The 25,653-nt window shown below is 39.1% G+C and overlaps 1 protein-coding gene across 1 annotated transcript; it reads right to left on the reverse strand.

Moving 5' to 3' along the window:
• Positions 1–259: 259 nt before the first annotated feature.
• On the reverse strand, positions 260–1,635 carry LOC141665500 (uncharacterized). Its single transcript, XM_074471486.1, has 2 exons — positions 1,301–1,635; positions 260–1,064 (listed from the first exon to the last, which is right to left on the reverse strand). Exons 1-2 carry the CDS (start codon positions 1,633–1,635, stop codon positions 260–262), a joined length of 1,140 nt encoding a protein of 379 aa, XP_074327587.1.
• Between the last annotated feature and the right edge of the window lie 24,018 nt (positions 1,636–25,653).

Below are 25,653 nucleotides of genomic sequence, written 5' to 3' on the forward strand. Positions count from 1 at the left end.
GGCCCAGCTTCTGCCCACTTCGTGAAATAATCCACCGCAACAACTGCATACTTGATACCCCCTTTGGCCTTCGGTAGTTCTCCACTCAAATCAATCCCCCACATAGCAAAGGGTCAAGGGCTCATGAGAGATGTGAGAGGGGCTACAGGGCTGTTTTAATAATTGGCATAACGCTAACACTTATCACAAGCTCGAAAGAATTCAAAAGCATATTTTTTCAGCATTGGCCAATAGTAACCCTGACGTGGGATTTTCTAAGCTAGAGAGCTACCCCCGAGTGATTGCCACAAATGCCCATGTGCACCTTCCTTATGATATAGTTACATTCCTCTCCTTCTATGCACTTGAGGAGGGGCACACTGAACCCCCTTCTGTATAGGATCCCATCATATATTGCATAACGCGCTGCCTTATACTTTGCTCTCCTCGCCTCATTCTTTTCATCCGGAAGCATTCCTTCTTTTATATAAGCCAAAATAGGGGTCATCCATATCGGGCTAAGACTATTTCCAGTGTTACTAACCTCGTGCTCGGGCAAACTAGGCCGCCTCTGTATATCAAGGGGAATGGCCCCTAGTAGAGTGGCCTCACGATACGAGCCTAGTTTAGCCAGCTCGTTCACGCCTTTATTCTGCCCGCGTGGGATGAGTTCCAGCCTCACTTCATGGAACATACTGATTATTCTTTGTGCACACTTTAGGTAAAGTTTTGTCCTCGGCCCTTTAGCTTGGTACCCCACGTTTATCTGGTAGACCACGATCATAGAGTCACTGAACATGTTCAAATTCTTTGTCCTCATTTTTAAGGCTATTTTTAGGTCATTGATTAGGGCCACGTACTCAGCATCATTGTTGGTCGCATGAAAAGCCAAATGGGTTGCATGTCTTATCTTGTGCCCCTCGGGGCTGATCAACTCAATTCCGGCTCCAGCCCCTTCTCCGTTGGAGGCTCCATCTACAAATAGGCTCCACCATGGGGCACAATTTTGCTTCTCTTGTGCACTCTCCTCTACCCCTGGCATGAAAATGAGGGCCCCCGGTCCTCCTCCTGATGTGGGGGAAACTCTAGGATAAAATTAGCCAAGGCGTGTCCCTTGATCGTGGCCCTAGGCTTATACTCCACCTCGAACTGGTCGAGCTCTATTGTCCACTACAACATTCGACCTGAAACCTCGGGCTTGTGCATCACCTGCCTGAGGGGATAAGAGGTTCTTACCTCTATTTTATGGGCCTGAAAATAAGGTCTAAGCTTTCAAGAAGCCAGGATTAGAGTATATGCCAGCTTCTCGAGAGTCACATACCGGGTCTCTGCATCGGCCAATATTTTACTCACATAATATACCGAGAGCTGGACATCATCTTCTTTCCAGACCAATACAGCACTAACTGCAAAGTCGGAGACAGCCAAGTAAAGGACCAGAGTTTCTCCTGCCTTTGGGTTGGACGACATCGGGGGACTGCTGAGATGCTTATTTATGTTCTGAATAGCTTCCTCACACTTTTTTGTCCACTCAAAATTATTCCTCACTCCTTTAATCACTTTAAAAACTCTTGGCATTTGTCTGAGGGCTTTGAGACGAAGCGGTTTAGGGCAGCCACTCGCCCCGTTAAGCTTTGGACATCCTTCACCTGTCATTGGAATCTCATCTCGAGTAGGGCTCGTATCTTGGCGGTGTTGGCCTCAATGCCCCTATGGTTGACAATAAAGCCCAGAAACTTCCCAGACTCGACCCCGAACACACATTTCTGGGGGTTGAGCTTCATCCTGTATTCCCTCAGGATCTGGAACATATCTGATAGGTGGCGAACATGATCCTTTGCCTCATTTAACTTTACAAGAATATCATCCACATATGCCTCTATAGTATTCCCCATTGGTGCTTGAACATCTTGTTCACCAGCCTCTGGTAGGTTGCCCGGGCATTAAGGGGCCCGAAGGGCATTCCAATGTAATAATAGAGGCCCCAATCAGTGATAATGGAGGTGTGCTCCTGATCTTGCCCATATATTAGGATTTGGTTATATCCCGAATAAGCATCCATAAAGCTAAGTAACGCGTGCCCATCTATGGAATCAACCAGTTGGTCGATCCGAGGTAGAGGAAAATTATCCTCCGGACAGGCTTTGTTTAGGTCAGTGAAGTCCACACATATCCTCCATTTGCCATTTGGTTTCTTGACAAGCACTGGGTTTGCCAACCACATTGGGTAGAAGGCTTCCCTTACAAGCCCTACCTCCATCAGTCTATCCACCTCTTCTTTGAGGGCCTTTGCCCTCTCTCCACTAATCGGCCGCCTCTTTTATCTGACCCCCTTCTTTTTTGGATTTAAGTTAAGTCGGTGGCACATGACATTCGGGTCAATCCCCACCATATCAGAGTGTGACCATACAAAGACATCCAAATTTCTCCTCAAGAATTGGGCCAGGTCTTGTCTCAGGTCGGGGCTTAAGTTATAGCCTATTCTGAGTACCTTGGAAGGATTATTCGGGTCTGCCGAGATTGAGATTGTGTCATCTGCGGCCCCAGCCCGTTGAACCATTGGGGGCATTCTTGGGTCTAGGTCTGCCCGAGCCTCACTAGTTTTTCCCACTTCCGTGATTGTCAAACCTCCTGTCTCCTTGAGCTCGGGCTGGTGGGCTCGAACCGGATTTATCAAATGTTCAAAATTCATGGTGACTGTGCGGGTGATTCCATTGGGCAGATCTATGGTTGTTGTTATTTCTTTGCGTGCCCATTTCCTTTTCTTGAGTCTCACATTAACTTGCTCCAGGCTTTTGTCTTTATCACTTGCCTCTTCTACAATCCCCTCATGTAGCAACATGATGGGCTGAAAAGCCTCCATTAGCAGGGACCCCTGGGTACGGCTCCACTTAAATCCCCCTCTACTCAAAATAGTCTTTTGGAAATTCCTCGATTGAGATCATGTTGCAAGTCTCGTGTCCTTCAGGACGAACTCTTTTCCTTCCCTCTGCCTCTTCCATGAGGGCATCACTTTCATCCGGATTATACATTTCTTTTGATGCGTTTCCTAACTCTGCTGCCTTGAGTGCCTGGTTGTAGCAGACTCTCGATTCATACTTACAGCTCTTTAAGAAGCCTATCCCCGTGAGAGTTGGGAATTTTACTGTCATGTGATGGATCGAGATCACCATCCTCATTGCCCTCATAAGGGGCCTGCCCACTTTAACATTGTAGGAACAAGGCTGATCTATAACTGTAATCATGACGATCTAGGTGGCCATACAAGATTCTTCTCCCAAGGTCATCGAGAGCCGGATCGTCCCTTTTACTCTGATTAAGTATCCTGTGAACCCGTACAAGTGCCCACCTTTCAAGGTTAGTTCTCTACCCAGCAGCCCTAGTTTCTTGTAGGCATCAGAGATCAAAATGTTAGCCGAGCTTCCGGTATCAACCAATGCTCCGTGAACATTCACCGTCCCAATCTTCATTTTTATGACCAGGGCATCGGTATGAGGATAATGCACCCACTTGGTATCATTTTACCTAAACATGATGTCACCGGCCTCCCTTTCGAAGAGCTCCGGGGGCCTTTGGCTCAGATAGTTACCATTGGTGAGGGGCTTGTCCTTCGCTTCCCGGGAATACCTGTTGTTAGGAATATGTTATGTACTTAATGATAAGCTAAACAAAACACCTTAGTATATTTAACTTAGTGAATTTTGTAGCACCCGACGGATGATCAATTATAGTCCTGACGGATGATTCAATATAGTCCCGACGGATGACTAATTGATATCCATCGAGTGAGTAACTTATGTAACAATAAGCCATGTAGCACATTTCTGCAAACAACTTTGTATAGTTTCTGTAGTAGCTTATGAGTCATAGAGACTGCTAGTAGATGTGCAGAATAGGTTGATTAAATGTATATATAAGATGTCTTGTAATTCTGCATAAATGAAATGGAGTCAAGTGATAAATGGCTACCCGACGGATGATTAACGAAGCTACCCGACGGATGATCAACAAGGAAACCCGACGGATAACAAGCATGTACCCGACGGATGATCAATTCAAACATCTGTTGACAGTGACAACACAGTCACATACGTTGGGTATTTGCAAAAGGAATGTGGCAGCTTGTTTAGCAGGAAAATGAGAACAAAGAAACATTACTGTTTCCATGCAAGCTATGAAGGTTTTCAAAGATGCTGGAACAGAGTAATGAAGTAGCATAGAGTTAGACTTGATAGTTTTATTTTATTATCTTGTCTTTTTGCTATGTAAACTTGGTGATATATAAATCAAGTGCAGCAAGTAGAACATTAACTAAATAGACTAAGAAAATACATTCTCAGAGAAACATTTGTAAGCTGTATCCTTTAGCACTTCTCTGCAAGTTTTAGTTCTTCATACTTGTAAGCAGCTGTGAGCTTATTTGAGCTACACAGAGTTCTCTCGATATATATATATATAAATATATATATATATGTTGGATACATTCAAATCCACCAGAAATTTTTAAAGACTTGTGTTTTTATTACTTGTGTTTTGATTTATATAATTTTTTCATTCCGCACTTTGTAAATCAAGCACATATATATTATTGAGTTAGAACCAGTTTTCGTAAATCTTAAAAAGAAGCCAGAATTACATTTAACCCCCCTTCTGTAATTCTTGTTGTATTGTTAGGGAATAACAATTGGTATCAGAGCAAGCTCTTGAAGTACAAAGAGTTTAAAGATCACAACAAAACAGCAAGATGAACAAGAAGGATGTTGGAGTCAAAATTCCATTTTTGGACAAAGACAGTTATCACCATTGGAAGGTGAAAATGCACCTACATCTTCTTTCTCAAGATGAGGCCTATGTGGATTGCATAGAAAGAGGTCCTCATGTACCAATGAGAGCTGTAACAGGGAATGAACCATCTGTTCCCAAGCCTAGGCATGAATGGTCAGATCCTGATATTGAGCAAGTCAGGAAAGACAAGAAGGCCATGAATATATTGTTCAATGGAGTTGATGGTGACATGTTTGATAACATCATTAACTGCAAAACTGCCAAGGAGGTTTGGGATAAAATTCAGATTATATGTGATGGTACTGAGCAAGGAAGGGAAAATAAGATGCAGCTGCTAATTCAGCAATATGAGCACTTTCATTGTGAAGATAGTGAGTCTCTCACTGACATTTTTAGTAGGTTTCACAAACTACTAAATGCTCTGAAGTTGCATGGAAGATTCTATCAGACAAAAGACTCCAATCTCAAGTTCCTTAGATCTCTTCCAAAGGAATGGAAACCAATGACAGTCTCACTGAGAAACTCACAGGATTACAAGGAGTTTACCTTGGAGAGACTGTATGGCATCCTGAAAAATTATGAGCTTAAAATAGAGCAAGATGAGAGGATGAAAAAAGGAAAGAAGAAAGGAGGGTCCATAGCACTGGTTGCTGAGTTGGAGAAGGAGAAAGAGAAAGAAGTGAAGGTAGAAGTTGTTGAGTTTACTTCAAAGGTCTGTGAAAACAAGGGCAAGGGGCTAATAGCAAAAAATGAAGATTCTTTGAGCCAAGATGATATGGATGATATTGATGAACATCTTGCATTCATTTCTAGAAGATTTGCCAAGCTCAAGTTTAAGAAGAACTTTGGAGCAGCCAAGCCAAATAGAAACATGGTGGATAAATCAAAATTTAAATGTTTCAAATGTGGCTTGGCAGGGCACTTTGCCAGTGAGTGTAGAAAGTCAGATTCCAGCAACAAGAAGTTTGAGCCTGTGGACTATAAACAGAAGTATTTTGAGTTGCTCAAACAAAAGGAAAGGGCTTTTATTACACAAGAAAATGATTAGGCTGCAGATGATTTGGATGAGGATGATGTCAGCTATGTCAATCTAGCCCTAATGGCCAAGTCTGATGAAATAGAGACAAGTTCTTCAAGTAATCAAGTAATCACCACTAACCTTGCACATTTATCTAAAGTTGAGTGTAGTGATGCAATTAATGACATGTCTACAGAATTATATCATTTGCGTGTTACACTTAAGTCCCTCACTAAGGAAAATGCTAAAATCAAAGAAAATAATTTATTTTTAAGTGAGAGGAATAATGTGCTAGAGTCTCAGTTTATTGAATTTGAAAAATTGAGAATAGAATGTAAGATTGCTAAGGATGAATTAACTGAGTCCCTGAAGAAAGAAGAGATTTTGAAGAAGTAGGTTGAACGAGAGGAGAAGGTGATTAAGGCATGGAAATCACCTAGAGATGTCCATGCTCAAATCACCAAAGTTCAAGGAATTGAGTCCTTCTGTGATGCAGCCTGGAAAAAGAATAAAGAGAAGCTGGAATCCAATTTGGTTGAAGGATTGCTAACAGATGTAGACTCGACGGATGCTGAGAGTCATCCGTCGGATAACTAAAAAGATTATCCGTCGAGTGACATAAATCCTCATCTGTCGCTGTGAGCAAACATGTGAGTAAAGCCAAATTTGCCAAGTTAAATGAAAAATATAGATCAGTTTCTAAAAAAAATATTTCAGGAGAATCAAGTCAAGTGAAGAAGGAGAAGAAAGTGAATGTTGGTCATCTGTCCATCAAGCAATTGAATGACAGATTAGAAAAGATTGAGGTTAAAACAGAGGCTAAAAAGAAAAATGATAGAAATGGAAAAGTAGGGATTAACAAACATAACAACTACACACCTGATAAGTATGCCCCAAGAAAAATATGTGTTAAGTGTGGTAGTGCTAATCATTTGTCTGTTAATTGCAAACTTTCCATGCATACTCCCATATATGTTCCACCTTCTTTTCCAAACATGAATGCCATGCCTTCTATGCCTATGAATGTTATGTTTGTACAGAATATGAATGCATAATTTGCTATTATGCCATTTGCACCTAATTCTTATTATGTTGCATTTAATATGCCTCAAATGCCATTTAGCATGCCTTACTGGAATAACATGTTTGCAAGTAGCATGCCATTTCCTGTTAATCAAAATATGCATGATAATTCTGTTTTAATGACTGGTTTCAAAGGTCCAACTCAGATGACTAAGGATGAATCTGATATCCCCAAGTCAAATGAGATAAAACCTAAGAAACAAAAGAAGAAAGCTAACAAGGCAGGACCCAAGGAAACTTGGGTACCAAAATCAACTTGATTTGGTTTTGATGTGTGCAGGGAAATAGAAAGAATCTGTGGTACTTGGATAGGGGTTGTTCAAGACACATGACTGGAGATTCTACCCTGCTCACAGAGTTCAAGGAGAGAGTTGGCCCATGTATTACTTTTGGAGATGACAGCAAGGGTTATACTGTGGGATATGGCTTGATTTTTAAAGGCAATTTCATCATTGAGGAGGTTGCCCTAGTGGATGGTCTTAAGCATAATTTGCTGAGTATCAGCCAGCTTTGTAATAAGGGCAATTCAATAACCTTTAATTCAGAAGCCTGTGTTGTGATAAACAAATGGAGCAATAAAGTGGTTCTCACTAGAGTGAGAAAAGGAAATATGTACCTAGCTGACTTCAACTCATCAAATGCAGAATCTGTTACTTGTCTTCTAAGTAAAGCAAATCAAGATTGAAAGTTGGCTATGGCACAAGAAGTTGTCTCATCTAAACTTCAAGACCATGAATGAGCTTGTCAAGAAAGAACTGGTTAGAGGTATTCCTTAAGTGGAGTTTTCTAAGGATGGATTGTGTGATGCTTGTCAGAAAGGAAAGCAGATCAAAGCATCATTCAGAAAGAAGCTTAATTCAACAATTGAAGAACCTCTGCAATTGCTACACATGGATTTGTTTGGACCAGTAAATGTGTTGTCCATATCAAGGAAAAGATTTTGCCTAGTAGTTGTAGATGATTTCTCAAAGTTCTCTTGGATATATTTCCTAAAGTCTAAATATGAGGCTAGTGAAATCATCATCAATCACATAAGGCAAGTCAATAATCATCTTGATTTCAAAGTTAGAAGAATCAGGAGTGACAATGGAATTGAGTTCAAGAATTCTGTTATGAGAGCATTTTGTGAAGAGAATGGGATTATGCATGAGTTTTCAGCAGCAAGAACTCCACAACAAAATGGAGTAGTGCAAAGAAAGAACAGATCACTTATTGAAGCTGCAAGGACAATGCTTGAAGAATCAAAGTTACCAACATACTTCTGGGATGAAGCTGTAAATACTGCATGCTACACTCAGAATATTTCTTTGGTTAATCAAGCAAAGTGTATGACACCCTACCAATTATTCAAGAACAAGAAGCCAACCCTAAATTTTCTTCATGTCTTTGGCTGCAAATGTTATATCTTGAGAAATTAAACTGCTCAAAATGAAAAGTTTGATGCTAAAGCAGATGAAGGGATTTTTGTTGGATATGTTGTTGGTAAAGCATATAGAGTCTACAATCTAAGAACCAACATTGTTATGGAAACAATACATGTTGTGTTTGATGATAAGAAGATTGAAGGACTGCAAGATGGAGATTACCATGTGAGCCTCAAATTTGATAATGTGGAGATGGTTAGTGATGATAGTGATGATGAAAGTGATCAGGAAACAATGACAAAGGATATTGCAAAAAAAATCTAATACTAATGAAGTACAAAATTCAACATCTGTCGAGTTGCAAAATGCTTCATCCGTCGGGAGACAATCTGCTTTATCCGTCTGGAGATAATCAGCTTCATCCGTCGGAACTCAAAATACACCATCCATCGGGTCATCAAAAGAAGTTGACAGTCAGAATATATCACTCACAGAAAGTTCCCCTTTCTCAAATCAAAGATCCATAAACACAGGGGGAGTTTCTAATAATCAAAACTCAATCACACATCAAGATAACAATGAGGCCTCTTCATCTAGAGCTAATATACCTCAAAAAAGAAAATGGACAAAGGATCACCCCTTTGAGCTCATCATTGGTGATGTATCTTCTAGAGTTTAAACAAGGAGAGAAACTCAAGAAGAATGTCTATATAGCAGCTTCCTATTTAAGGAAGAACCAAAGAAGGTAGAAGAAGCTCTGTTGGATCCTGATTGCATTTTAGCTATGCAGGAGGAGCTAAACCAATTTGAAAGAAATAAAGTATGGAAGCTGGTACCCATGCCTAAAGGAAAGAATCCAATAGACACCAAATGGGTATTCAGAAACAAGATGGATGAAAATGGCATAGTAGCCAGGAACGAAGCTAGATTGGTTGCTAAGGGCTATTGTCAACAAGAAGGAATAGATTTTGATGAAACCTTTGCTTCTGTTGCAAGACTTGAAGCCATCAGAATTTTCTTAGCCTATGCAGCCCATGCCAATTTCAAGGTCTATCAAATGGATGTCAAGAGTGCCTTTCTAAATGAAGATTTGGAGGAGGAAGTCTATGTGATTCAGCCTCTTAGTTTTGAAGACCCAAATTTCCCAAATCATGTCTACTATCTTTTGAAAGCACTCTATGGACTGAAGCAAGCACCTAGAGCCTAGTATGACACTTTATCAAAGTTTCTTTTGGAAAATCACTTCATAAGAGGTACCGTGGATAAAACTTTATTCTTTAGAAATGTTAATGGCTCTAGTATACTTGTTCAAATCTATGTAGATGATATTATATTTGGCTCTACAGATGAAAAACTTTGCAAAAAGTTTGCCAAATTGATGCAGAGTAAGTATGAAATGAGCATAATGGGAGAACTAACTTACTTTCTTGGTTTATAAGTTAAGCAAGTTAGTGATGAAATATTCATTAGTCAAACTAAATATATTTATGATCTTTTAAAGAAGTTTGATATAATGGATTGCACATCTGCAAAAACTCCCATGGCCACTGCAACTAAGCTTGAATTAAACACTACTGAAAAGTCTGTGGATATTTCAAGTTATAGGGGCATGGTTGGTTAACTTCTGTACTTAATAGCTAATAGGCCAGATATAATGTTTGCTACTTGTCTTTGTGCTAGATTCCAAGCTGATCCTAGAGAAGCTCATTTAGTATCTATTAAGAGAATTTTCAAATATCTCAAGGGAACACCAAAACTTGGCATTTGGTACCCTAGAGATTCTGGTTTTGATCTAACTGGTTATTCAAATGCAGATTATGTAAGTTGTAAAATAGATAGAAAAAGTACAATAGGAGCCTGTCAGTTTCTAGGAAACAAGCTTGTGTCCTGGTTCAGTAAAAATTAAAATTCAGTTTCTACTTCTACAGCTGAAGCTGAATATACTACTGCTGGTAGTTGCTGTGCACAGATTCTATGGATGAAAAACCAATTGTTGGACTATGGTCTACAAGTGGATAGGATTCCTATTTTCTGTGATAAGAAAAGTGCAATTGCCATCACTGAAAACCCAGTATAGCATTCAAGAACAAAGCACATAGACATCAAGTACCACTTCATAAGGGAACATGTGATGAATGGTACTGTGGAACTGCATTTTGTTCTAAGTGAAAAACAGCTTGCAGACATATTCACCAAGCCACTGGATGAATCCACCTTTTCAAGGTTGGTAAGTGAGTTAGGTATGCTTAATTATTCTTGAATCATTTCAGATATTTTGCAAGTTTTAATGCAGCCAGAAATTTAATTGATTTTTCAGTTTTGGATGAAATTTTGGCTAATTCAAAATTTACATCCCGACGGATGATCATTATCCATCGAGTTCGATCATCCGTCAGAATACAATTTATTAATAAACTCAATTATTTTTCTGGAATATTTTATAACTCGACGGATAACTGATTTATCCTCATCCATCGAATTGTCTCAATCCTAGCCGTTAATTCTCTGAACATTATCCATCGAGTATACTTACAGTTTGTAAGCATAACACGACAGATAAGTGACGGAATTTTTACAGTTTATTTTTTAAACGGCTATTTTGGGAAATTTTAGTGGTCACTTTATTTTACTTTATTATTTTTTACAGTTATTTTCTGAGATAGTATAAAAGCAATTTCACTTTTATTCATTTCTTTTATCATTCTCAAGATTCATTTGCTCTAATTTTTTCTTCTCAAAAGCAAACTCTCTCTGTGCAAATTTCAAACCTCTAAAAATGGCACCTGTAGTTAAAATCATGTCTCAAACCGGTTTTATCTATGAGAAAAACAACTTCTCAGCCTTGGTGAACAAGGAGATTCAACAGTCTGGTGACTATCACAAAATGATGAATTTTGTGAAAAACTGCAAACTCAATTATGCCATGCTGGAATCACCCACCATCTACTGTGAGGTTGTCGAATAGATATGGACAACTGCAGTGTACAACTCAACAGACAAAACCATCACATTCACTTTGAAAGGTAAGTAGTTTTGTATAAATAGTGATGTTATTAAAGCATGCTTCAAAATTCCTGATAATACTGTAACTGCCTCACACACAGACACTGACATTGTTAATATGCTTAATTCCATGGGCTATGCACTCACCACTTCTAAATTAAGTGAAATTAGGAGGTTGGGTCTTAGGAAAGAATGGATTTATATGTGTGATTTAGTAACTAAGGTGTTTTCTGGTAAAGTGAGTAACTTTGATTCCATAAACATTTCTATGCTTAACATGCTTTACATGCTAGTTAATGATAAATACTTCAATTTCAGTGATTTAATTTTGTTTGAGTTAGTCTTTAAGTTAGGAGAGGTCAATAAGAGAGGTAGAAGTGTCTATTATGCTAGATTTTTTATGATGCTTGCTAACCATCTTATTGAGGAAATTGTAATTGAGAACCCAACCAACAAGCTGAATTATTGGGTTCAAGAAAGAAGGATAATTGCATATTTAAATAGAGCAAACCATCACAAGGAGGTTCCCTTGTTCTACTTTCCAGTAATGGAGGGACCTCAGAAAAGTGAGGTAATTTCTTCTGTCTCCACTCTTCCAACCTCACAAACTTTTTTGCTTTGTAGTGTAGCTATGTCAATTGTGTCAATGACCCAACAGTTGCCTACCCAAGCTACCAAACCAACAAAAGTTTCAAAATCCAAATCTAGGAAAGCCCCCTCTGATTTCTTTCAAAAGAAATCAGTTGTAAAATCCACCAAACCTAAAGAGGGGAGTGTGAAGGTGGGTAACAAAGGCGAGGGACAGGGTGAAAATTAAAGAAGCTCTAAGAATAAGGATGGAGAGGTGAGAGTTTCCCAGCCTAGCCACATTGCAGTTTCTCAACAAACTGCAGTGATTAATAAGGATTCTAGCTCAATTCTGGTTTCATCCTCCCAAAAGGATGTTACCATTGAAACAACCTCTCAACCAAAAGCATAGGCCAAAAGGGTAAGGGACACAAGCTCACCCCAAACTTATACTAGAAAGAAGTAACCAAAAACCCTTGGGGATGTACAGAGTTCACACACTGTGCAAACTGGTGCTAAAGACACAGTCACTGCACCTTCTCAAAGTCAGGTTGATGTGGCTCCAATAATTGTGGAGTCACAGCCAAAATCTTTAACAATTGAAGCACCTGATACACCAAACTCTCCCACACACTCTTTGGATGTTGACATGATAAACACATCACTTCCAAATTCTCCATATTTAACTCTCTTGGAGAAGCCAAAAATCCATGCAAGTGAGCATCATCTTCTAGATGATTTGTTGGCTCACTTGCCATTTCTTTCTGAGACTGTTGAGACATCTGTGCCAAAATTTTTATCAATCTGCACAGAGTTCACAATAGTCTCCACTCCAAACTCAATTATTTCTTCTATCCCGATGGATATCTTTCATCCGTCAAGTAGTGATTGTATCTCGGTGGATAAGCTTAATAGCAGTCATTCGTCGGATAGTCAAACTGCTAACCCGATGGATATTCCTCATCCGTCGGGTGTCTCTGCACAGCTTCAAATTTCATCAATTATTACAAGTGCAGAAGACTTAGTAGTAGTGCAATCACTCCTAGGACTGAGGGAAGAGAGTGAAATGAGTGAGAGTCTAGGTTGCTCCCAGGAAAAAGGAGAGGAAAAGCATGAACCAATGCAGTCCATTTCTTCAGGACTGGCAAAAATAAGTGAGAGGAGTCCCACCTTAGATGGTGAAGGTGAGGGTGTGAGGGTGGGGAGCCAAGGTGAGACCTTGATGCAAGAAAAGAGAGATAATGAGAGAAATACAGGTACAGGAGATATAAGGGTGGATGTCATTGCAAGTGAGTTAATGAATGTTCCGGATGCTAACAGGGAGGAACTATTTCAGCAAAGTTAAGCTGTTATAGATTCAACCTCCTTGGATGCTGAGGCATTTACTCACCCTGTTCCAGCATACCAACTTCTAGTTGGACAGGGCAATGACAATGCATAAAGGATGCTAAATTTGGTGCACACCACACAGTCTATGCAAAGAGAAAAGGATGCAATCACAGCTCTACCCTTTACAGCTGATGATATTGACTATGAGACTAGTGGTTCAGAAGATTTCTTTGGTGGTGAGGATGCAGAAAGTGAAGAGGGGCCATTAGACATAGGGGGAGAAGTAGGCCCTAGTCCAGATCAGGTATGCCATCTTGGGCATTTTCAAAGCAGTGTGATGAACACTATTTCAAGACAACCCTGATTCAACTTATAAATCAGACACATTCTGCTCTTCAAACCACAACAAATGCCAGCACCAAGAATCTCCTTCAAGCACACCTTGCTTCTCTATAATTACAACAAATCCAAGGTTTTCAACATACTCAGGATGTCACTACTATCAAAGGTGAAATTGATCAAATGAAAAGGGACATTTTTGAAAGGTTGGATTCTAAACTTCCAGAAGCTACAATGCTTGACATTAAGAGATAACTCAGGAAGAATTCTGATCTTGCCACAAAGATAGATGTCTTGGATACAAGAATGACGGCAATGGAAGCCTCTCTAACAACAATTCATCTCCACCAAGCATAACAAACAAACTTACTTTAAAGGCTAGTGGCAGCACAAACCTCCTCTTCTACTCAACTTGCTGATAACAAAAAGGGGGAGAAAGAAACCTCTTTTAAGGGAGAAAGCTCAATTGTTTTATTCAGTCAAGGGGAATCAAGAAGTGAGGGGGGCAAAAAGTGCTCAATGTTAAAGTAAGTAAAGCAATTGTGCCAACAATTATTTTCACAAAGCCACCTGCTAAAGATAGCATATATCTAATCAAAGAAGCAATAACCAATTTGAGAGCAGCTGAGAAGAAGCAATTGAGTCCAATAAATTGGAAGAAAATTGATGAGAACATTCAGAAGATATTTGGCCCAACACAGAAGCTAGATAAAGTTTTCAATCATCACTCCAAAGTCATGAAAATCTATGTGAATGATATCAGTATGAACTATCTGGAAAGGGGTCAAACTTCCTGTGTCAAGTCTTCAAAGAAAGATCTCATCATGAAGGCCAAATGGAACTATCCTAAGGTTTCAGACAAGAATCCTATGGATACAGTGTTTGAGATACCAAAGCCAGATGAAAAGAAACTGTTGTCAAGATCTATTGCATTCTCCAAGGATCCAGCTGATTCGGCATTGAAAAGAAGAATTGCCAAAATTTACAGAAATGGTAAGGAGATTTATGTGGTGGTTGGACACCAACTATTTGTGGAAGCTAAGAAGGAAGAGAAAGAAAGAATCAGGCTAGAGAAGAAGCAAGCTGCTTTGGATGTTAAGAAGCAAAAGCAAAAGAAAGAACAAGCTGTTATCTTGGCCAAGCTTCAAGCTGTAAAAACCACAACAGAACCTCATGTATTACCAACTGTAATCACTGAGTCTAAGGATATGAAAATGCAAGAAGAATCACAGTAGAAAAGAAGGTTTAGATATAAACTTCATTCCAAGAGGAAAGTGAACTTTGATGAAGAGGAATTGGAAGATCAGTTTCCCAAAATGCCTACAACTATAACTCAGACATCAAAACCCTCTATGATATTTGAAGAATTCAAAGTGGTTGATCCAACAAGAAATATTCATGTTGAACCAATTGTTCCCAAGGATGAGCCAGTAGACTAGGATAGTTTACCAATTCCTGAGCTAAATTTGCCTATCTTCAAGACAAAGAAGACAAAGACTAGAGCCTGTAAGAAAGTGAAGCCTGTATCTCTCAAATCCAAAGCTCTAACCAAATCCCAACCCATAGTCAACAAGAGAGATCTCATGTACATTTGTGATATCAAGGAATTTTCAGACTTGAATCTCTACTTGAATAAATTGGAAGAAGTGAGAGGAATTGATGCTTACAGACATCTTCCTGAAAGACTGGTATTCAAATACAAGGGAGGGAAAGAGATGACATGGCCTCTTCACAGGATTCTCCAAGAAAGCCAATCTGTTCTGATTAAAGTCTACTCATCCTTCAAGAAGAACTTTGGATACAATGTGACTGCAAGAAGAATAGTTCTAAAGAGGATTGAGGAACTAAGGAGTATTAGAGCCAAAGATGCACTTCCAAAAATTCTATCCATTCCCTTTACAGGAAAGAGAGTGCATCTAAGGCCCTATTAGCTGATGGAGTTCATGGATGATAAAGGTGTCAGAAGATTCTTCAGAATGGAGGACCAACTGAGTATCTCTAGCAATGAGACTCTTTTGGAAATGCAGGAAATGCTAAATCTCTCAAAAGCCGATGAACTAGAATTCCACAGACAACTTCAGAATCAAATTGAAGAAAACAACAGAAGGCTTGGGAAGAAATCCTGATAATCAAGGAAATAGATCTAACTGCTCAGACTAGAGGAGCATCTTGATAACAATTGTGAGCAAATTCTTTGTGTACTTTACATTGTTCAACTTTCAGCAATATTGTATCACTTATTAGTTTTATCTACTATTTTTTAATATGTATTTTCTTTTTGGGTGTTTTGTTATCATCAAGTTTCTCTTAATTTATGGCTACAATTCCAGTAGACATAAATTGGGGGAGATTGTTAGGAATATGTTGTGTAATTGATGATAAGCTAAACAAAATACCTTAGTAGATTTAACTTAGTGAATTTTGTAGCACCCGACCGATGATCAATTATAGTCCCGACGGATGATTTAATATAGTCCCGACGGATGACTAATTGATATCCATCGAGTGAGTAGCTTATCTAACAATAAGTCATGTAGTATATTTCTACAAACAACTTTATATAGTTTCTGTAGTAGCTTATGAGTCATAGAGACTGCTAGTAGATGTGCAGAATAGGTTGATTAAATGTATATATAAGATGTCTTATAATTCTGTACAAATGAAATGGAGTCAAGTGATAAATGGCTACCCGACGGATTATTAACAAAGCTACCCGACGGATAATTAACAAAGCTACCCGACGGATGATCAACAAGGCAACCCAATGGATAACAGGCATGTACCCGACGGATGATCAATTCAAACATCTGCTGACAGTGACAACACAGTCACATGTGTTGGGTGTTTGCAAAAGGAATGTGGCAGTCTGTTTAGCAGGAAAATGAGAACAAAGAAGCATTACCATTTTCATGCAAGCTATGAAGGTTTTCAAAGATGCTGGAATAGAGTAATGAAGCAGCATGGAGTTAGACTTGACAGTTTTATTTTATTATCTTGTCTTTTTGCTATGTAAACTTGGTGATATATAAACCAAGTGTAGCAAGTAGAACAACAACTAACTAGACTAAGAAAATACATTCTCAGAGAAACATTTGTAAGCTGTATCCTTTAGCATTTCTCTGCAAGTTTTAGTTGTTCATACTTGTAAACAGCTGTGAGCTTATTTGAGCAACACAAGTTCTCTCGATATATATATATATATATATATATATATATATATATATCTGGTGGATACATTCAAATCCACCAGAAAGCTTTAAAGACTTGTGTTTTTATTACTTGTGCTTTGATTTATATAATTTTTTCATTCCGCACTTTGCAAATCCAGCACATATATATTATTGAGTTAGAACCAGTTTTCGTAAATCTTAAAAAGAAGCTAGAATTATATTAAACCCCCCTTCTGTAATTCTTGTTGTATTCTTAGGGAATAACACATGTCCATCGCCTTCCGGCTGTCTCCACCAATATGAGACCCGCCTAAAATTATATGTATAATGTTGGCTCGAGGCACTCTCTCCTTCTCTTCTGGAGGTGGGGGAGGGACTGTGTGATAGTCTATTCAGTGCTTTCGAACCTCCTTAACAACCCACTCTGTAAGCTTCCCTTGACGGATCAACGTCTCAATTTCATCTTTGAGCTGTCTGCAATCAGCCGTTTCGTGTCACGTGGCCTCGTGGTATGCACAATACTTCAAAGTATCCCTCCTGTTATAGTCCGTGAGGGGACTGCCTTCCTGAATACCCTTTTCCCGTATAGGTAATATATATATGGTCGATGGAGGCCACACGAGGGGTGTGCATCTACCATTTGCTCGTATAGGGTCTCCCCGAATCCTTGGTCGTCTCTTTGCGCCGGGAAAACTTCTTTGGGCTTGAACTACGCTAATACGTCTTCCTCCTCTCATCAGGGCTCGAGGACCGGTTTCTCTTGTCTCAATAGTTCTCGCTGATTTTCAGCTCCCTCATTGACTTCTCCACCCTCTTAAAGGGTTAAGATTGCTTATAGAATTCTACCAAGTTCCTTGGCTCGCTAGCCTGGAGGCTTTTTTAAAATTTTGACTCTTCTTTCAACCCTGCAATCAAAAAGTTCTTGATGGTCTCCTCGCTGGCGCCTCTCACCTTAGGAACTTCGATATTGAACCGGCAAAAGTAAACCGCCAGAGGCTCTCCCTTCCTTTGCTTGATATTGGCTAGCGTGGCCATAGGAGGTGAGTAGTGGAGGGTCGACTGAAATTGCCTGATGAACAGGTCCTCCAATTTTTGCCATGTCCTTATGCTAGCAGGTTCCAACTTGGAGAACCATTGTTGGGTACTCCCTCGGAGTGATGCTGCGAAGAGTTTACAACGGGTTGGCTCCGACACCTGATAGACCTCCATCTCAGTATTAAACTGTATAAGATATTCTGCCGGGGCGGCTTCGCCATTGAATAGAATATCAGGATTGTGCCCGAATACTCGAGGTAAGGGAGATGATCGAATAGCAGCGGTGAACGGAGAAGGGGCCGTCGAGGTCGGGGGTCCCCTCTTCTCCTGCTCCATCTGGTCTAGGATCCTCCTCAGGTTTCCACTCTAACGACTTCTCTCTCCCTGTCACCATTTGCATTACTCGAGTGGTGGGAGCCCTGAGGTCACTCATGGCGTCCCCCTCCTCCGGCTCGCACCTGCGACTCCTCTTCCTGATTGACTCTGCGTCTATGTTGGTCCTCCCTCCTGGGTGGGGTGTGCTGACGTCTTTGTGGAGGAGTTGCTACACGCTTTCTTTTTGGGGTTTTCTAATCTTCGGGCTCCTTCTCTTCTCTTTTTTTTTTAATGCTCTAACTTGAGCCTGAGATCATGCTCTCTTAGCTTCTTGCCCACGCGGTCTAGCATACTAGTCGACCTCGCCTCAGATAAAGCTGGCTTTTGCCCCGATCTCTCAAAAATATGGTTGCCCCGCTCGACCCGATCTTGGGGTATCTCATCCCATTCTAGTGATGCCTCTTTCTTCTGCTTGGTATCAGTTGTCGCGTCATCAAATTCATGGATCATCCTTTTTTGAGGACCCTTTCCCTTCTAGCTACGCCAAGAGACCTTGAAGCGGCGCGTGTAATAACCCCAATTTTTGGAATTTTTGAAACACTGATGAATAGTACCTTTTTGCTGATGATGCTGATTAAGGAAAATTATCAGACAACACTATATAGGAGTACTGTTATGGAAATTCTGAGATCGTATTGGTATTCCATAAAGTAAATGAGTGTATGTAAAGGTCGTCAGAATTCAAATCCGAACACTTTGATTTTTTCCCGAAAATCCACCAGATACCGAAAGAATTGAGTATAAGGTAACATGATTAAAAGGATTTAAATTCAAGGATTATAAGAGAGGATCATAAAAGGAATATAAAATATTGAGAAAGGTTTAGGGGAACCCAAATAATAAGATCTCAGATATGATCCCTCATACGACGAACGAGAACGAAAGTTAAGTGAACCGTATAACAGATAAGCGGTCATTAGCCAAGTAATTAAGGGTTAATCAAAGAGGTTAGTGGGTGATGATGTCATCACACCACAAAGGGAAGACAAGTGTTAAAAGATGACACAAGCTTGATGACATAAGCATGACAAAGGGATTTTGTTTTGTTGGTTGATTTTGGAACATGCAAAATTAACCATGGTAAAAAAATTTATATCATTTGCTAAGACAAAAAGAGAAGCAACCAAGCATTATTTCATAAAACAAAAAGAAGGAGAGTTGACTTTTGCTTCCAAGAACAAAGCTCTCGGCCAAAACAAACCCAACAACTTCAAACTGCCATATCTCCTTCAATACTCACTCAAATGTTGTGTTATATAGCTCGTTGGAAAGGTATTGAGATGGCCTACAACTCTTGTTCACAAGTCTCGTCTAAATAAGTATGGTAAGATCCTCATTTTTACAGTTCTTTCAATTGGACTTTTAGAAACTTCAAAGCCTAACTTTGTGTTCTTGATTTTTTTGGAAAGATCAATCTTGTAGGAGGCTCCCTAAGGATTCCTAGAAACTTAACACCTCCCAAGGAAGGTATAAACTTCAAACCCTAGCCTTTACTTTGATTATTAGTGAGTTTGATGGTTGGTTTTCTAAATGAGAAGCATGATCTTTGATTATTAGTAGTTTGATTTGAATTTGGAGTGATTTGGTGAATGAATCTTGTTATAGTTAATAGAACTTGATTGTAGTTGGTTGAGATGAAGAATCTGGAGAATAAGGACTGGTATAGTATTATTTAGTTGAGTTTTTGATGTGTTAATAATTGTGGGTTGTTTGGTGAGGTTTTAGTGTAGTGAGAAACTTGGAAAACTCGTAAACATAGTCGTCGTAATGCCCATTTTCCTTAGACTATTGTACATGAATCTCGGACCAGATAACTCACTGACCAATCTGTAACTTTGCCTTGTTTAGCTAGATCGTGTCATAAGCTTCATTTTGGTATGTAGTTCGCTTGAATCCGATGTACGGTTTAGGAGAAACGACCGTTTTAAGTAACGGCGTTTCGCGAACGAACCTTTACCCCTGGCCTTACTTTGAAACCTTGGTTAATGCCCTTAAATGACTAATTAGGGTATGAAACAATTTTTTTAAAGTGGATTAGGCAGTTGGTAGGGTACTCGCGAAAGAATCGCCTTAAAATTCTTAATGGTTAATTTATTAAAAATGGTGGAGCCGAGGGTACTCGAGCGACTTATGTGATTCGTTAAGCGTAGAAGTGACCATAAGCGAACATTAGAGTCTAATTGGTTAAAGTCTAGTTTCTTATGCGACCCGGGTTTAATTCCGACTTATGTTGTTGTTCATAGGTTATCGGACCCACTCTAAGCTTAAGTCTATCCGGGAACACTCAGGCAAGTTTTCTACCCGTTATACTGTTGTTGTGATATATATATGTATATGCATTATCTTGTGATAAGTGCGTGATTGTTATTAACAAATCTTGCGATATATTGGAGCATGTGATATGGTATATATGCATGTATGTTTCGTAATCTTGATATCTAATTGTTGATTCAATTGCTTATAAGTTGCATAATACCTATGCTAGAGATAAGCAGTAGTTGCGTATACCCTTAGTATAGGGGACCCAAAGGTGAACATATTTCTAAACCGGGAGTCGATGTTCCCGAGTATAATATATATATATATATATATATTTATATATATACAGATATAGTTTTCAAAACTATTAATCGAATAAGGTTTATTCGATAACTTTATTTGTATTAATGAATATTATCTTGAATATTCATTCGAGGACTTAAGACTCCGTTTATTTTATTTAATGAATATTATTTTGAATATTTATTTGAGGACTTATGACTCCGCTTATTTTATTAAATAATATTCTTTATTTTATTAAAGAATAATGTTTCGATAATCAAACTTATTTTCGATTATTCAAATAAAGATCGTGCTTTCGTATAAGTATATCTTTGATTATTTATTATTCATTTCAAGTATGAGTTTTTTTTAAAACTTCTACTTCAATTATTTTTATAAAGATTATCCTTATGGGAATATTATTTAAATAATAATATTCAGATATTTTCTAATATATCGGGACTGATTTATTTCATTAAATCAGCATTACTCCAAATATTCTTAAAAATGTTTTCGAGTCTTCAAAATGATTTTTAAAAGATTAGAGCGGATCCCAAAACTCATTTTTATATTTAAGATCTTCCTTTCGAAGGGGATTTAAATACTCGTTCAAAACCTGGGGGGGATCCGGCTCAGTGGTGTATTTTACATTCGCAACGAGGTTGCTATTTTGAGAAAACATCTTGATTACTTGCCTATCGTTCGGGAAGTAAGTTCATCTATTTGAGTCGGCATAAGCAACATGGGCTCAGGAGGCGTCCATGAAAGTGTAAGTGGCTCAGTGGGAGTCCATCAAATACGTAAGTGGATGAGTGGCAGTCCAGCATAAGGTCCAATTGCGTCCAGGGTGATGACCAGTGGGGAATTCGTCCATCTACTAGTAGAAAAGGTTACTTATTGGTATCTTTGCCTGATCAGCAAGATATCAGGTTTATGCCAAGGTTTTCTCCTTTCCAAATTCATTGAATATTGCAACTCTGTTTATAATTTTCATAACAGAGGTTTTCAAGGAGTGTATGAAATGTATATATATAGGTGTATATATATATCGGGACTTAATGAAGTATCTCGTAACTTTATTATTTATAATGATATTTCAAAGATCGAATATATTCAAGTCTTATCTTGTAGTCTCATCAGTGTGATGAACTTTTGAAACTGATTATAACTTGAACGGTGGTAGTTCAAGTAGTATTTGGGAAAGATATAAGTATATTGGGGTATCTTGTAACTTCCTCTTTTCAACTTATATCTGGTTATTGATTATCTTATGCATGACAAAGATTTTCATAAAAACGTTGAGACAAGGTTAGATATATGAGATCACCTTGCAACGATATTTTTATACAGTTATAAACTGGAACTCTGTGTATATTATACAGGTCAGAGGATTTCAAAGATTGTGAAAAGTATATATGTATATATACTGAATATTTTACGATTTGGTCGCATAAAAGATCAAACTTGGTTCATTTCTTTTGACCAAGACTTTCACGAGTACTATGAGAATGCTCATATATTGTTAATTATTCTACATATTATTTTGGTGGGCTTGTTGCTCACCCATACTTTCTTCTTTCATCACACAATATCAGATAGACAAGATGAACAGGACCAAGCTCCCAATTCACGAGCGGATAGGAAACGTTCCGCAGTTTCCTATAGGCGTTGATGTCGTTGTAGCTGAGGTAGGAACTACCAATAGGCTAGGCTTTCAACTTCTGATATACCAGACTTATGTATCTATATAAATTGTAATAATGGCAAAGAAATGTAAATTTATTCAGAAACCCTTTTAAGGTGTAACGGTTTATAATTGTGGAATAAAATGACTTGTGTTATTTTTGGTATTCATCTCTGAGACTATAACTTGTGGTGTGTGTATGTATATTGTGGGGTCACAGTACTCAGTAGTTGGTTGACTGTTAAGATTAAGTATTGATAAGGGAAATGGAACTCGTGACAACCCGCATCCCCGACCCTGGATTTGGGGGTGTTACAGCGCGCCTTACTCTTGGCGTTCCAGACTGAGTTTTTCTCTACCCTGGACATCCGGGCGTTGATCTCATTCATCTGGTCGGCTAGCCCCTTGAGATACGTCATGACCGCCTACCCGTCCACGGTTGTGATCGGTGGAGGTGGTGTCTGATTCTCCGGGGATGTATGCTCGACCTTGTTTTGGTCTTTTTTCTTGCCCCCGTTTCCTGGTGTCACCATTGATTTACTTTCTTTGGTCATCTTTTCTCCCCCAAGGTGAAATCTCCCGCCTTCTAGCGCCAAATGTTATAGGGAAAATTTCGTATAACAGTGTTGTGGAGGTTAATGGTCGGAATAAGGATCAAAGATGGTGTTTGAAGGTGGAGGAAGGTTGTATACGGTGGTGGCTGGGCTTATATATTGACTCCTCAAGAAAGAATAGGGTTTTCATTATTCTTTATCAAGTGTCGACTCATGTCTCATACAAGTGCCTACGTACCTTATTTATAGGGATCAAGCCTCACGTAGTTCTTGGGGAATAAGTCACATAGGCTAGGATTAGGTTTCTTCGACCCGTGCAGCCCAAGCCCATGATAAAGTCAGGCCTTCAGCCAATTAGTCACATAAATCTCGACCGGCTCCACACGCTTCCTACAATCTCGCGGCATCTCCGCATTTCTTCCCGTGATTGTAGGAATACCCCGTGTCGGCCCCGAAATTTACGAGCAATTCAGCATCTATGAGTTACTTTCCATATTACACACAAAGTCCTCTAACGCGGGCCGTCCTGGTTGCCTCAGCCTGCACCACCTTTTCTCTTAATCAAATAAGATGTTTTCATTCATTTTTACAAGATGTGAGCTCATGGCCACAGCTCTCATATGAGCACATGAGCTCAGCTCGCATATGATGGGTAGACAGGCCATTAATCCTGATTATAAGTTGATGCTAGCCCACGAGCCCAACTCGCGTGGGAACATACTCTTTCATATGATGGTATGCATACGAGCCTAGTATAAATAATATGGTCCTAGCTCATGCTACCAACCTTTATGCCCGGCTCGCACGTCGTGAGCTCAACTCACACATCAATCCGCGAGCCCAGCTCGTACGTGGGAGCCAACTCGCTCATCGGAGCCCAGCTCGCATATGAGAGCCCAGCTTATGTACCAACTCATGAGACCAACTCACCTGTCAGAGCTTAGCTTATGTACTGGCCCAATTCTTTATTACACTCATAAGGACCTGTTTAGGGTCCTTGACCGAAAGCGGGCATAACATGGTACTTTACTTTCACTTATTTTTTGGTTCCACCACCTTTTGATTTCACCTTTTATGATTCATGTTATAACTCTAAGTGTATTATTTTGATCCTTTTTGATTCCTATATGACTTATGTTATGTATTAAAAACTAAGGTATAATAATTGTTGTATTTATAACTAAGGAACGTGAGCTTCGAGGCTCGATTTGACTGCTCTTGTATTTCATGACTCGATCTGCCTTAATAAGATACCTACGTACCTTGTTGATTGCCAATAATCAATTAAAAAAACGTAGTTCTGATTCATGGGGTGAGGCCCCTTATATAGATGTTTGGGGGTCCTTGAATCGGATTTGGGTTAGGAGACTTGATGGACAAGTCTCAGAGTCAGAATGGACTTTGGAGTCCTAGGAAGTATGAAGTTGATTCCTTATTCAATTTGATCCCTTGAGGGCTGATCTACAAGGATTCACGTCCCTATTAGGACTCATATTGACAGCTGTTTTCTCCCTTATTTAATTAATTATGAAATTAATTAATATTCAGGTTTGTGGGCCTTCTTTGTTCCATCAAACCTGATCGGGTCCATCAGGCCTGATCAATGTGTTAAACTTTTTGGTCTGAATGTCATACATCTTCTTATTGGGCTTTGTGGCCCAAATCATGTGTAATTAATGTAATATTAATTACGTAATCATGATTTATTTATTCCCTATCATTTGCCCCCCAACTTTTAGGAAATAGTGGCTAGGTTTCACAGAAGTTAAGTTCATTTGTTCCCTTACAGAGTATCGTAAAGCGTGGAGCGACCTACACATTTGCAACGATTTACTTTAACCCCCATATTTTAGGAATTACCTCAATTTCCAGGAATTTTTTCCTTAATTCTGGGATTTTTCCCATAATTCTGGGATTTTTCCTTAATTTCCAAGAATTTTTCCCTTAATTCTGGGATTTTTCCTTAATTTCCAGGAATTTTTCCCTTAATTCTGGGATTTTTCCTTAATTTCCAGGAATTTTTCCCTTAATTCTGGGATTTTTCCTTAATTTTCAGAATTTATTCTTTTTTATCTGAATTTATTGCCAATTTTCGGCTCTAAATCGATCAGGAGTCGTATCTAATCGATCAGGAAATGCTTCAAATTGATCAGGATTCCTGATCGAAATCGACCAGGATCCTGGTCGATTTAACTGCCATTCTGTTTCTCTGGTCGATGGAATTTCGACCAGGATTCGTGCAAAAATCGACCAGGATTCGTGCAAAAATCGACCAGGATTCCTGATCGAAATCGATCAGGATCCTGATCGAACTAGCTTAAGATTTGTCGCTCTAGTCGATCATGTTTCGACCAGGATTCCTGATCGAAATCGATCAGGATCTTGATCGAACTAAGTGTATTTTTGACAGTGAGGTATGGGGTGAGGTAGGCCTGGAATCCTGATTGAAATCGATCAGGATTCTAATCGAATTAAATAAGCTTATTCCTTTTTGTTTGAATGAAAATTCGATCAGGATCTTATTCTTTATCTATCAGGACTCTGATCAAACTAAGTAGCTTTTTACCCTCAAATCGAATGAAAGATCAAGATTCTTCCTTTTGTCGATCAGGACACTGATCGAACTAAGTGGTTTTTTACCCTTATAATCGAATAAAATATTGATCAAGATTCTTCTGTTTGTCGATCAGGACTCTGATCGAACTAAGTGGCTTTTTACCCTCTTAATCGAATGAAAATTTGATCAGGATTCTTACCTTTTGTCGACCAGGATTCTGATCGAACCATTTCTTCAAAATTCTGGTCGATTTTTGACCCTTCAGTTTCC

The sequence above is a fragment of the Apium graveolens genome, chromosome 6 (genome assembly GCF_009905375.1).
Source record: "Apium graveolens cultivar Ventura chromosome 6, ASM990537v1, whole genome shotgun sequence".
In the NCBI taxonomy this organism is placed as follows: Eukaryota; Viridiplantae; Streptophyta; class Magnoliopsida; order Apiales; family Apiaceae; genus Apium; species Apium graveolens.